This window comes from Salmo trutta, chromosome 31 (assembly GCF_901001165.1).
Source record: "Salmo trutta chromosome 31, fSalTru1.1, whole genome shotgun sequence".
NCBI classification, from domain to species: Eukaryota; Metazoa; Chordata; class Actinopteri; order Salmoniformes; family Salmonidae; genus Salmo; species Salmo trutta.
Window position 1 is genome coordinate 28,934,775 of NC_042987.1, and position 13,228 is coordinate 28,948,002.

General features: G+C 41.8%; 2 protein-coding genes, 1 long non-coding RNA gene and 5 other non-coding genes across 10 annotated transcripts; 7 read left to right on the forward strand and 1 right to left on the reverse strand.

Moving 5' to 3' along the window:
- Window positions 1–1,399: 1,399 nt before the first annotated feature.
- LOC115169884 (piggyBac transposable element-derived protein 4) lies at window positions 1,400–5,898 on the reverse strand. 3 transcript variants are annotated; one of them, XM_029725959.1, is made up of 5 exons: window positions 5,792–5,898; window positions 5,009–5,102; window positions 4,736–4,870; window positions 4,230–4,424; window positions 1,400–4,016 (listed from the first exon to the last, which is right to left on the reverse strand). In XM_029725959.1, exons 2-5 carry the CDS (start codon window positions 5,077–5,079, stop codon window positions 2,018–2,020), a joined length of 2,400 nt encoding a protein of 799 aa, XP_029581819.1. In that variant the 5' UTR covers window positions 5,080–5,102; window positions 5,792–5,898; the 3' UTR covers window positions 1,400–2,017. The 3 variants fall into 3 exon arrangements, with proteins under 3 accessions (XP_029581819.1, XP_029581818.1, XP_029581820.1); XM_029725958.1 differs by lacking the exon at window positions 5,792–5,898 and adding an exon at window positions 5,528–5,785; XM_029725960.1 differs by lacking the exons at window positions 5,009–5,102; window positions 5,792–5,898 and having other exon boundaries at window positions 4,301–4,424; window positions 4,736–4,852.
- A 71-nt stretch (window positions 5,899–5,969) lies between these two features.
- On the forward strand, window positions 5,970–8,447 carry LOC115169888 (uncharacterized). Its single transcript, XR_003870933.1, has 8 exons — window positions 5,970–6,034; window positions 6,482–6,545; window positions 6,725–6,759; window positions 6,922–6,981; window positions 7,184–7,246; window positions 7,430–7,503; window positions 7,669–7,740; window positions 8,217–8,447. It is a non-coding gene; the product is annotated as an uncharacterized LOC115169888 (long non-coding RNA).
- On the forward strand, window positions 6,330–6,409 carry LOC115170293 (small nucleolar RNA SNORD74). Its single transcript, XR_003871036.1, has one exon. It is a non-coding gene; the product is annotated as a small nucleolar RNA SNORD74 (small nucleolar RNA).
- LOC115170301 (small nucleolar RNA SNORD75) lies at window positions 6,587–6,657 on the forward strand. The gene has a single exon (XR_003871044.1). It is a non-coding gene; the product is annotated as a small nucleolar RNA SNORD75 (small nucleolar RNA).
- On the forward strand, window positions 7,027–7,110 carry LOC115170295 (small nucleolar RNA snR60/Z15/Z230/Z193/J17). The gene has a single exon (XR_003871038.1). It is a non-coding gene; the product is annotated as a small nucleolar RNA snR60/Z15/Z230/Z193/J17 (small nucleolar RNA).
- Window positions 7,286–7,370, forward strand: LOC115170294 (small nucleolar RNA snR60/Z15/Z230/Z193/J17). Its single transcript, XR_003871037.1, has one exon. It is a non-coding gene; the product is annotated as a small nucleolar RNA snR60/Z15/Z230/Z193/J17 (small nucleolar RNA).
- LOC115170292 (small nucleolar RNA SNORD47) lies at window positions 7,540–7,612 on the forward strand. Its single transcript, XR_003871035.1, has one exon. It is a non-coding gene; the product is annotated as a small nucleolar RNA SNORD47 (small nucleolar RNA).
- A 195-nt stretch (window positions 8,448–8,642) lies between the features above and the next one.
- LOC115169886 (calreticulin) lies at window positions 8,643–12,749 on the forward strand. The gene is made up of 9 exons (XM_029725963.1): window positions 8,643–8,863; window positions 9,217–9,318; window positions 9,644–9,847; window positions 10,003–10,097; window positions 10,186–10,395; window positions 10,644–10,757; window positions 10,928–11,071; window positions 11,287–11,379; window positions 11,759–12,749. Exons 1-9 carry the CDS (start codon window positions 8,776–8,778, stop codon window positions 11,975–11,977), a joined length of 1,269 nt encoding a protein of 422 aa, XP_029581823.1. The 5' UTR covers window positions 8,643–8,775; the 3' UTR covers window positions 11,978–12,749.
- Window positions 12,750–13,228: the final 479 nt, after the last annotated feature.

A 13,228-nucleotide genomic window follows, 5' to 3' on the forward strand; every position in this document is an offset into this window, starting at 1 on the left:
GTGTGCAGCAGGACAAAAAAAGGGTACAGAGAAAGTGGGTGCCTGCTGTCCCTGTTCCTGTGCCAAATGGCGGGGCCATCGAGTGCAAGCCCAGGCCAAAACCAGACCTGACACCTGAGTATGGACTCGAGCCTAAGGCTGACCCAGCACCGAGGCACAGGGCTGACAAGGAAGACAGAGCTGCTGGACATTGAGAATGAAGAGTGTGAGGATGAAGTTGCCTCACAGGGGCAACAATAAGATAATGTCTTCCTCAACTTTGGAGGAAGCCCAGCATAAGTTTCAGAAGGCTGAGGAGAACAGGCGTAGGGTCCAGACCGGGGCCAGGGAAAGTGATTGGCTGGGTGAACTAAAAAGTAAAAGCGAGAAATGAGAGAAAGATTGCAAGAACATACTGAAGGGAGGAGACTCAAAGTGATGAGTTCTACATTAATGGTGGAGTGATTTGCAGCCATGCCCAGCGAGAGCGAGAGAGAGAAAGAGAACTGGGCAAAACTCCTCAAGGGTGAGAAAACAAGATGGAGGCCGGAAAGATGCTGGCAAGAGTGGGAGGAGGAGATAGCCAGGAAGAAGAATAAGCTGAAGAGAACCGAGAGAAATGGGCTCTGGTACGAGAAGTTGGAGGACAAACACAGCAGCCAGGGTAGTAATGAGGACAACTCACTGCCTGAAGAAGCATCTGAGGCTGAAGGTGATGAAGAGGTGGAATATCTTTAAAAGCTGCAATATGTCACTTTTTGGGCGACCTGTCCAAATTCACATAGAAATGTGAGTTATAGATCTGTCATTCTCATTTAAAGCAAGTCTAAAAAGCAGATCTGTTCTATGTGTTATTTCTATGCTGCCACTTTTTGTTTTTATACTTGTTTTTTGTCAAATAAACAAAAATTAGGTGAACTATTACAATTTTAGCAACCAGGAAATGCCGGAACAATTTCTGCATAGTGCATCTTTAACATACTGGCCCTGCTGCTGCCGAACTCAGCAGGGACAGATACAAATGTCTCTGGTACAGTTATGACAAGGAGAAAACAGACTCCAAGGAGGAGAGGAGCAAGAGGGCGATAATCATTTGGATCAATACAAGAGTCAAAGAAGATGATCTCAAGAGAACTGTGAGAAGTCCAGCTCCAGAATGCTCATGTGAAAGTTCTCTCTTAATAAATATTTTGAGGTCAATCATAATATTTGTGTCCAAACTGAATCAATTATATACTGTTCCTATCAGATACTGTTAATCCATCAGATACTATTCCCCCCTAATATGGTACATTATTGTAGACATAAGATAATATGTCAAAACAAGACACCTAAAAAAAGAAACATAGTTCAATTAGTTGCGTACATTTCAAAATGTAATTTAATGAAACAATTAAATAAAATGGAAAGAATACAGAGGGAATGTTATAGATGTTGTTATTTATTAACCCAAACCCTGGTAACCAAAGCAGGCAAGCTGAGATGTTCCCAAAGTGGCAATTCCAAAGCATAAAGGTGAACAACAAATTCAGAATGATCTGAAACAATTTCCAAAATGATCAATAAAAAAAAACAGTTGCTAATTTTCTAATGAACAGCAAAATGTCTTCCAATGTTTTTTTGTTCAGCAATTCCTGATATGTGATATAGAAAGCATTGAGCTTTTGGCAGTTATAGCAAGCCATGTGTTTACCGCACAAAACTATTGACAACCATAAGCAAACATTTGTGGTGAACGCAAATACATTTGAATTAAAAAAATAAATACAATTGTTTTGTCATCACATACACCGGATAGGTGGAGTAAAATATGTTGATTTACAGGGGCAGCCATAGTAGTATGGCACCCCTGGGGCAAATTAGGTTACAGTGCCTTGCTCAAAGGCAAGTCGACAGATTTTTCACCTTGTCGGATCAGGTATTCAAACCAGCGACCTTTCGGTTACTGGCCCAATGTGCAACAATATATAGGCGCAACAATTCTCTATAAATCCCACCAATTCAGAAATCCTGAAACCCTTTGAACGAAAATAAACTATTAACTTAAATCTTGCTCGTCATTGTCTTTTTTCACATGCCATATTCTGAAGCAGTTCCTATCTGGTATTATGCAGAGTGCCACCTTGCAGGACTCGCACTGCCAAATGGTCTTGTGCTTACACAAATGACACTGCCTCCTTCCCTCAGAAGCTTTATTACACAACGCAACAGTGATGGGATCTTTTGTGGGCACAGGACAGCACAATAAACCAACTTCCACCTCTTCCTCTTCTTCACCCTGCTTTTCATCCTGTTTTTCTCCATGCTTTTCACCCTGCCTTTCCACTCGCTGTTCGCTCGGTTGTTCCTTCTGCTCCTCCCCCCTCTCCTCCTGAACATCCCCTTTCAATGCAATGTCAGCAAGCTGCGAACACAGCTTCTCCCTGAACTGTTTTTGGGCCATGGGCTTTGTGTTCTTAGTCACGGCCATGTCCTTGTGCATGAGCCAGCTGTTCACCACAGCAACATCTACAAAGTGGTAGAAGAAGGTTTTGTACCACTTCATGGTTTTCTGGGCCACACTGTAGCATTTGATAAGGGAATCAGACAGGTCCACACCCCCCATATACTTGTTGTAGGACTTAATCGGCGCTGGGGCGGGTACAGGCTCTGTTGTCCAGGTTCCATCCTCTAACCTCTTGCGTCGTTGCACCTGCTCCTTTGCAAAGGCTTTATGGATGGTGGTACACATGATGACTGGTCGTGCGTCCATCCACTTGGTGAAGAGCAGCTCCCCGTCACGAAGCCAGCGGATGGTCCCTCTCTTTGCTCTGGGAGGCATACTGTTCTCCTGAATACCAGCGAGGCCCACACGGTTTTCACGTATGGTTCCACAAGCTCCTAATTTGTTCTTGTACAGGTCACGGAAGAGAGTTGCGCTGGTGAAATAATTATCAACGTAAATGTGGTACCCAGTGCCCAAGTGAGGGATATTCAACAGGTCCATGACAGCATCATAGCTCTCCCCTTTGCCTGAAGCAGATGGGTTCTTGCTCATAAAGACATTGAAGTCGCAGGTGTAGCCATTTCTTGAATCTGCTAAAACATACAGCTTGAATCCATACCTGTAGGGCTTGGATTTAATGTATTGTTTGAGGCTGTGGCAGGCCTTGGAGCGCACCATGCGCTCATCAATGGAAAGGTTCTGGAATGGGTGGTAGAAGGCTCTGCATGCCACCAATATCTGGTCTTTGAGAGGTTTGATTCTCATGAGCCAATCATACCCCGCAGTCCCCTTCTTCTTGTCGTTTTCCTCATCCTCTGCTGGGTCACTCATGTGCAGTGAATAGGTGATTGCCCGAAATCTTGTCATAGTCATGACTGTACGGCAAAAAGGAATACCATACAACCTGTTCGGGACCCAGTAGTCTGATACAGTGTGCACATTCAGCAGACCCATATAGATTACAATGCTGAGGTAGTTGTACATTTCCTCCACAGATACAGGTTTAAATCCCTGTTCATGTCTTCTCTTGGCATTCTTGTTGGTGTTTGAGCAGAGAGTATCAACAACGTCATTACTGAAGAAGAGCTGGAAGAGCTCTAGAACAGTGTAGTTCTTTGAAGTGTCTAGCTGGGGTCCTGGAGTCCTAGCTGGTTCAAAGGGGAACAGTTTAGGCTCTTGGTCTGGTTCATCCTCAGTCTTCCACCTCCTCTCTGACCCAATGATAAGAGGTGTGGCTGCATGAGCGTTCCTTCTGGATTTGGCAGGGCTGGATAACCAAAGGGGAGAGGATGGAGGCCTGGCCTTCTTTCTCCCCTTTTTCTGTGTTCCTTTAGGGCTGGAGATGGTTTTTCTCTTTTTTGAAGCTCTGGTCTCTATGGCTTCTGTCTCAAAGGAAAATGTGTCTTCATCCTCCCCACTGGACTCTGAAGCCTCAGTGGAGAGAGGGGAGGAACCTCTTACTCTGGGCTGTGAAGAGTCTGTCCCATTGGACAGGGAATCATTCCCATCTACAGTCTCTGAAGGTTCTGTCCAACTGTCTTCATCTTCCTCTCTGAAACGTATCAAAGACAAATAAGGATAAGAGTGAGCAAAATCAGTTAATTGTGACATCCCTAGTACATGCAAATATATAATAGTCAAGGAACAAATTTATGCGTGAGAAAATAATAATCATACCATCATTTGAAGGCATAATATCACATGTAGTGGTCAAGGGATGGCATTTTATGAGACAAGTTATAATACTGAAACTGATTCAACTCACTGGTCCAAAAGTTGATCCAACGCTTCTTTGAAATCGGAATCTATTAAGGAGGAAGACGAGGGAAACCTTACTCTGGACTGTGAAGAGACTGTCGCTTTGGGAGGGGAGTCATCCCTCCCTCTAGTCTCTGTAACTGCTGCCCTATTGCCGTCTGCAGTCTCTAAAGGTTCTGTCCAACAGTCCTTATTTTCCTCTCTGAAAACAAATCAATGAAAAAATGTAGTCAGGGTGAAGCAAAATCAGTTTATTGTGACATCCCTAGCACAAGTGAATAGCCCTTCATCTTTAATAGTCAAGAAATACAATTCTGTGATTTAAAAAAAATCATATATAATATCACATGCTTACTGTGAATGAGTGGCCCAACACAAAACACATAATTCAAGGTGTATGCTGCATTCCATAAGATTTGCACATACAGCTAGCTATATGATATGTATCCGTACTGTAGTCGTCAAGGAATGACATGTGAGAGAAGTCGTAATAGTGAAACTTATTGTACTTACAGGTCCAAAAGTTGATCCATCTCATCTTCGAAATATGATATGTTGCTGTCACATTCATAGTTTTCATCCCAGTCATTCTCTTGTACTTCCCCTCCATCCTCCTCAGTGCTGTTTTCTCGTTGCCTTTTATCCCCCCTGTATGGCATTTTAATCAAATATTCAATTAAGGGTGAGAAGATCATGCCCAATTTGTTGAACAGTGATGAGTGACATGGTAATGATTTTGAAGAGCACTAGACAACATCAATAAAGCATTCATTAGCACACACTAACCTCTTGTTGTTGCATCCAAAGAGAGAGTGTCTGGCCTGACCAATTGTGTCCAGCACCTTCTGCTCCATCATTACCCACTGGCTATCTCCACAGCCTGAAACCACAACACATACACACCAGGGGGTAAGTTTAGATCATTGAGTTACCCAGCTAACAATACCATTTCGGTTGGTACTGAAATCGGTTGGCACTCAAACTTTCTCCAACATATATAGATGTTTTATAACTTTAGCTAGATTTCTGAGTTCATAAATACAGATGACTTGAAATGGTTGTCTGACAACAGACTACACACTCCTAATATTAGGCTTTTTAGGGATTTAGGAAACAGCAATTCAAAACAAGCTATTGTTTATCAGTGAGCTAGCTGGCTTGGCTTGGCTATGATTTTCATTTGTGTCCGTGGTTAGGGTTATCAGGTCTGTCAAGCAATGCCCCCACAGTGGGACCCCATGCAGATTTCTAACCAGCTACCCCACCTAGCTAGCTAACACATTTACTGTCTGTTCACTTAGCTACCTGGTTAGTGCTGACGGCTTGCAACCATGTATTTCGTTTCTCCACGTTTAGGTGGCTAGCTGTGTTTAGGTATAATTATGCCATTACATGGTAGACGCCATACCAGAAGCATCATAAAGGTTATCTGATGGAACGAAGCACTAGCGAGTGGAACGGCGGGTGACTAGCTACAAAACAAATAGTTTAAGTCCAATCCGGGATCTTTGGAACGTCCCTACTCTAACCTTAACCATAACCTTGCCTAACTCTAACGTTAACCCTTACCGTAACCATTTACAATTGTAACTTCAATGGGGTAACGTCAGAGTTGGGACGTTCCAACGATCCAGAATAGCATTCAACAAAGCCTAAACAACACAGCGCACAACGTCATGTAATGTGACGCCAATTTTACCCACAAGCCAGCGGGCCACAGTATAAATACCAACGTCACCCCTTCTGAAATTCTTTTCCGCGCTGAACTCAGCAGTCGAAATGTGGAGGTCATATTGTGCGCTTCAAAAAAGGGTAACTATTCGATTGTTTTAACAAGGTAGTTTAACTTGAAATGAGGAACTATATACAGGTATCAAATAAAAACGCCAACATTTTGCTTGGTGGCCAGCTTTGCTATCAGTATTTGACTTGCGTGTAACGTTAAGTCAAGGTGCATGCGTGGCCTGCCATGTGTGCATGAACTTGCCAACACGAACTACTATGGCTTGGCTACATCTTTCACACAACAGCCGACTTTAATTCTACTTTACTTTACTTCAGAATCAACACATTCTAACTATTTAAGTAAATTGTCAGGATTTTAATCCGTGTCTGATGTGATGAAGAACATGTTGGTAGGGACATCTGAGACGCCTGAGGAAACGCCAACTTTACTGACAAGACATGGATTGGATTTGAACTTTTCATTCCAGTAAGACTTTGCCTGTGATATCTAACTGTCCCTCTGTAAACTTTCAGATTATGAAGTTCAACACACGTGATCCTGGATGACTAATGTATCTGCCTAATGGTTTACAATCAGGTATGGCACACATTGATGATCACTCATTGTAATTAATATTTAGCCTGTGATGAATATTTGAATAAGAGTAGTGGACAGAAGTGATTTCTGACACATTTTCAAACTGATGGCTATCTATTAAACTATGTGATTGACATGTTATGACTGGACAAATTTAATAGTGAATGTTTTCCTTTTAGATTAACTTCTTGCTGATCCAGAGCGCTCAATCCTGGTATGTTTTCATGGAAACCCTTAGCTGTTTGGATTTTTACTAGCTATGCCGTTGATTATCATTGGGAAGGATGAAGGATCTTAGATCAATGAAATGATCTACTGCCATAATTTTTCCAAAATGCCTCCCCTCTGAAACAATCTTGATTGAACTTTGTTTCAGGTTTGCCTCCAGCTGGAGTGCCATGGTCTGAACTTCCAGCCACAATGATCACCATTGATGGTGAGTCCTGTTTATTTTGGCTGCAAGCATCATTTTCAACCATCGCTGATACAATGATGACTGCATAGTTCAGCAGATTAAACATGAAGAACTATCAGCATTGTCTTTCGCTCCTATCTGATGTATCCACTGTTAAATAAGGATGTATAATTATTTTTGCTCCCTGATTCCATTTTATGAATCCACTTTATTTGATCCTCAGGTGGTATGCCTCAAGTTGGGGTCCCTTGGGTGGAACCTTTGACTCGTCATGTAACAGTTGCTGGTAAGTAGTGTTTACTGCAGCTGGGACACTCAACCGTTGCTGATACAAATGATGACCGCATAGTTCAGCAGATTAACCATGAAGAACTATCAGCATTGTCTTTCGCTCCTATCTGATGTATTGGCAATTAGATGTCATTTTAAATATGGCTTCATGCACTTCCTGACAAATTCTCGATTTCAGGCATGGCGAGATAAAAATGTGACTGATCCTGGTTCTCGCTGTCAAAATTGATGCAAGATGGACCACAAGTAAAAGTAAGCACTTGCGCAACACTGCCTTTACATTTCAACAGCCAGTGATGAAAATATTCTGCCATATGAGTACACTGATTATATTCCAACTGTTCCATTTATTTCTGGGGGTTTAATGGGGTGAATATCTTGTGCTGCTCCTGAACCCATTGCTTATTCCCACTCCAGGTTCAAGGGGGTGTTGGAAGTCGAGATGAATGTGCAATAAATTCCCCCGACACGTGAGAATCAATTGAGCGGGTATGTTTTACACATGCAAAAAACTATTTTTCAGTATCTGCCACTGGCTTTACTGAGTCAGTGTCTGACCCTTTACATGAGGGGTATATTTCAGTGGGCTCAATGAGTTGGTCTGTAATCTTACCTAAAATATTCAAAACTTTACTGTGCCCATTTCAAGATCAGCTTGAAATGGGCACAGTAATTGACTGCAACCAAAAACCATATCAGGTTTAGCTTGCTTGATGGACCTGTCAATATAGTTGTATCAATGTTATCTGGCTAATGCTAACTTGCTGATCCTGCTTTGTAGTATACCCCTCTGGTCTATGATTCATAGTTAAATTGTGGGGTTAGCAAATGATGATTCAATTCTTGAACTCTCTCCCTGAGATCTTGATGACAATAAGAATACTGATCTCTCCCCAGTGATTCCTAATGTTTCAGCCCACCAGTGACTTTATTTGTCTCACTTGTCTTTTTTTCCTTCCCTCCAGTGTTTGGTCAGGAGGGTGTTCAGGAACTGCCATTACCACTGACCTACAGTTGTCCTGAAGAAAGCAGTGCATCACTGGCTTGAATTTATAATTTAGCAATTTGTTTGGAAAGATTTTAAAATAAACCTCATTAAACTGTACATGTGTTCTACTTTAGCTTGGTAAATAAAACCAGTAAGTGTAAGTAACCTCATTGTCCAGAACCAATAAAAGGAATTTGAACATAATCAATCGGTGCCATTTTTCTTATTTGCTACATTAACTATCAGCTGAGGATATGACTCGAAGATAGTTCCTATATATCAATGGTAGGTGCAGTATGATGCTTCAGGCAAGCGATAATACCATTTTGAGTCCTTTGGCAAATTTGTGTTGCTAATTTCTTGAATACAGTATGGTACATTAGCCGTACCACAGCATCCAAGGGCTCAGCTTCCCTGTCAACCAATGAAAATCGGACATTTGTTCAGAGTAGACCGATTGGCCAGACGGACAGGGAGTGGGGAAACTGCATTTAGCAGGGTGGCCAACTATCATTTTAAATTGAACAAGCCACGCCATGCGAGGGTCGATGCTATTCAGTGCACTGATTGCACTAGCCAGTGCCGAACCATCGCTGTATTTTAAAGAGCAGTTTGAAGATGGGGGTGAGTTCCATTAATTTCGTGTAGGCTGCCGTTATTGCCAGTTATCTGGAAATGTCGAACTAGCCTAGCTAGTTTACAGCTAACTGTCAGAGCTAATCTTACCATAATGATGCCACGATAGTAGCTAGCTGTGCTTAGACGCAATAATGCATATATAGTTTACTTAAGCCACAGTCGCTTACAAAAATGGTGGCTGGCTAGCTATCAAGTTAGCCAGCTAATTAAATGTATCTACCTAGCCAATGGGTGACGCTAGCCTAGTGCTTGAATAAACCATCAACGTTAGCTAAATTTGTATTCAACTATGCCAATATTGTGGCCTTTCTAGTATTTGATTCTGTTTTTGCTGTCAGATGCTTGGACTACCCGGTGGGTTGAATCCAGCCATAGGTCTGACTACGGGAAATTTCTCCTGACACCTGGGAAATTCTATGGAGATCCAGAGAAAGACAAAGGTAGCTATCGTGTCATGAACCTGAGGCTTCATGCAGTTTAAAGTGCACGCTAAAAATAAGCTTGTCCAATGTTTTGATTCCTCTGACGTTAAGACCATGTGATAAAATATTTGGATTCAACTTTTAATCCAGAGAAGTCAGTTAAGAACAAATTATTTTACAGTGACTGCCTACACCTCATCTGGTCAGTCAGTTTTGTGACCCCACCATTGTTCTGAGAATTTCAGAATCAGTCTCTTTACACATTTTTGCTTTTCCTCTCGACTGTGGAGCAGGAGGCAACTCTGAAGTTGAAACAGTCCAAAACATATCTTATTCCCCTCAGGTCTCCAGACCAGCCAGGATGCCCACTTCTACTCTTCTTCTGCTCGATTTGAGCCCTTCAGCAACCAGGGCAAGACCCTGGTGATCCAGTTCACTGTGAAGCACGAGCAGAACATCGACTGTGGGGGAGGCTACATCAAACTATTCCCCGCTGACCTCGACCAGGCAGACATGCATGGAGACTCCAAATACAACATCATGTTCGGTAAAGTCCATTACCAATGAGATAATGATGGTACTAGCAAAATGATTGATAACCACTTAGTTACACTGTACCCCCCCTCATTCAACATTTAGATCAATTGTTCAGGTTGTATATTTAATTTGTACTGCTAATCATAGTGGTTTTCCCATATCCAGGTCCAGACATCTGTGGCCCAGGCACCAAGAAAGTTCATGTCATTATCAACTACAAGGGCAAGAATCACCTCATCAGCAAGGACGTCAGGTGCAAGGTAAAGCATATGTCACAAATGAGCTTTTTTCGACATGTGACGTCCACATTGGGTGGATCAAATCAATCTTCTTTATTTTGTTTTCCAGGATGATGAGTACACTCATCTGTACACTCTGATCCTGAACCCTGACAACACGTACGAGGTGAAGATTGACAACAAGAAAGTGGAGTCTGGAAGTCTGGAGGAGGACTGGGATATTTTGCCCCCTAAGAAGGTCAAGGACCCAGAGGCTGTGAAGCCAGACGACTGGGACGAGAGGGAGAGGGTGGAGGACCCCGACGATAAGAAACCAGAGGTGGGTAGATAACGGTAGACACCATTTCTGTCTAGAGACCCATGGCTGTTTCTGCATTCAACAATGCTAGCAAGCCACATTATTGTATTGGCAGGACAATGGCAGAAACTGACTGGCCGACCAGGTATCTAGCCAGCTATTCTTGATGCAAAAGCAATCCCTTTTGTCAATCTTTTATGAGTAGAATGTCTCTCATGATTTTCACTTTGTTAATGTGGGATTAATGATTCAATGTTGTCATTTGTCAGGACTGGGATAGGCCAGAGAACATTGCTGACCCTGACGCTAAGAAGCCTGAGGATTGGGACAATGAGATGGACGGTGAATGGGAGCCACCCATGGTCTCCAACCCTGACTATAAGGCAAGCAGTCAAACGCTTCATAACTGGGGCTAAGGTGTTTCCTGGCCCTATACACATGACAAGACCACATTTCCTTTTTTGATAATGAGACATCGAGTATGACAGTAGTTTTCTCTATTGCCACTTCAGTCATATGAACAGCTGTTTAATTGATTTGTTTGCCTTCTCAGGGTGAATGGAAACCCCGCAAGATCGATAACCCTGACTACAAGGGCAAATGGGTGCATCCTGAGATTGACAATCCAGAATACAGCGCAGACTCTGAAATATACAGATTCGACAGCATCGGCGTCATTGGCCTGGACCTGTGGCAGGTACTGTGGAGGACCTTATTCAGTCGTTTCAATACCTTAATTATTGACACGTAATGCTAAAGAGTGGAATCTTATTGAAAAGTATTCCGTTTGTGATCATTATTTACAAAGGCTCTATTTTTCCTTTTTAATTGAAAAGAGAAAATGCATCCCTGAAATAATATTTTTGCCCAGAAATATTTGGAGTAATTCAGACATGTTCATTGCTGTCACAGGTGAAATCTGGGACCATCTTCGATAACTTCCTGATCACAGACGACGCTACGCTGGCAGAAGAGGTTGGCAATGAGACCTGGGGTCAGACTAAGGTCAGTGGTACTCACCTCTCAGGTTCAAACTTTGATACATACCCACTGGGCACAGACGTCAATTCAACGTCTATTCCACATTGGTTCAACGTTATTTCATTAAAATGATGTGGAAACAACGTTGATTCAAACAGTGTGTGCCCAGTGGGTATTCACACTGGTGTCTCTTGAGTCGCATTCCCCTAACCCCAATTTGTTATCTGACAATTTGTTCCCTGACAATTTGTTAAAGGATTATTTGTCTGAATAAATTCACTAGTTTGGTTTCAGATCCTTATGAAGACATATTTGCAACGTTGCCTAACAGCACACTACAAAATGTAAAAATGCTAATTCCTGTGGTTTGTTAAAATGGCTGTCTCTGTTTCATGTTTTGTAGGATCCAGAGAAAAAGATGAAGGTGTCCCAGGAGGAACATGAGAGGAAGAAACTAGAGGCGGAAGAGATGGGGAGGAAAGAGCAGACAAAAGACGAGCCTGAAGAAGAGGAGGAGGAAGAAGAAAAGGAGGAAGAGTTAGAGGACCGTGAAGTGGAAGAAGAAGAGACTGGAGCAGAGGAAGAAGAGGAGGAAACAGACTCTATAAAGGATGAACTTTAGAGGACTCTGACTTTCTCATTGGGGTGAATCTTCCTTTGAGCCTGGGAGGGATTATGCGTCATTTCGCTTTACCATCCAGTCAGTCAGGCCTCAAAGTAATGTTGAGAGAAGGGGCGGTGAAGAAGTCATTTACGTTTTACGGCAAAATCTTTGACATTTTTTATTTTATGTTTTTTATTTATTAGATATTGATTTTGACTCACTGGTTTATCGCCTTATTAACTAAGGCGGTAAACCAGTGAGTCAAAACTAACCTATTTCTTGTAAGTATGCTTTTAATTGTCTGTTGCTCCACCAAATATCACAGATGATAATTGAATGAAGCTTGTGTGTTTTGTTTTCTTAATTCACATTGAGTGAATATGTACGCCATATGAATTCTACGCAACCTTGTCATGCATAGCGATAGTTTCCCATTCATTCAATGTCCATTTGCTAACTAAATGCAGTCACATACTGACATAATATTAGGTAGAAGTAGCATCTATAACCTCACCATGGCCAAATTCATTCACCAACCTCTATTCCATTGACATTCAGCCATGAACTACTGTAGCCAAGTCAAACGTTTACTCCATTGTGAGTTTTCACTGTTGTATTTTGTCTCGCACAGTAACCTCATACTTCCTAATGTTGTAGCCTATTGCATTTGTTCCCCCTTATTGTTTTTGTAGATATTTGTAACCTTATTTGGGAAATTATGACGATTACAGATATTGTTGTGCAAAAATACTGTATAGTAGTAAAAAAAGAGGGTTGTTTGGATTTTACATGTGTAAAGTGTTCCCTTTGTTACAAATCATCGTCATAGCCTATATAATAATAATAATAATACACTCTTTAGGCTACAGGCAATTAGAAGCCAAGCTAATTAAGTAGCACCATATGCTTCGAGGCATTTTTCTACAGACCAGAATTAATGACAAACATTGACAGCCTTTCATAAAATCTCCTAAGAAAGTGTTTTTCTTCCTCTGTGTGTTGGGAGTTATTGCCTTGCTATTTATAGGATAATGAGAAAGGCACAGAGTTTAATTTATTCTATTGCGGCTACTGTCACTCCAAAGTGCATATTTGTATCACCAACATTCAGCAGCATCCTGTCTCTTGGTCCAATGTGACTTATTGGAGGTTTATCTGCGACGGCATAATAGCCTGTTATAAATATACATTTTTCATCATACAAAGGTCTGTATAACTTCTGTCATGTAGCACAGTGACAACTTAAACAGCGCAAATCAATTATGTTTG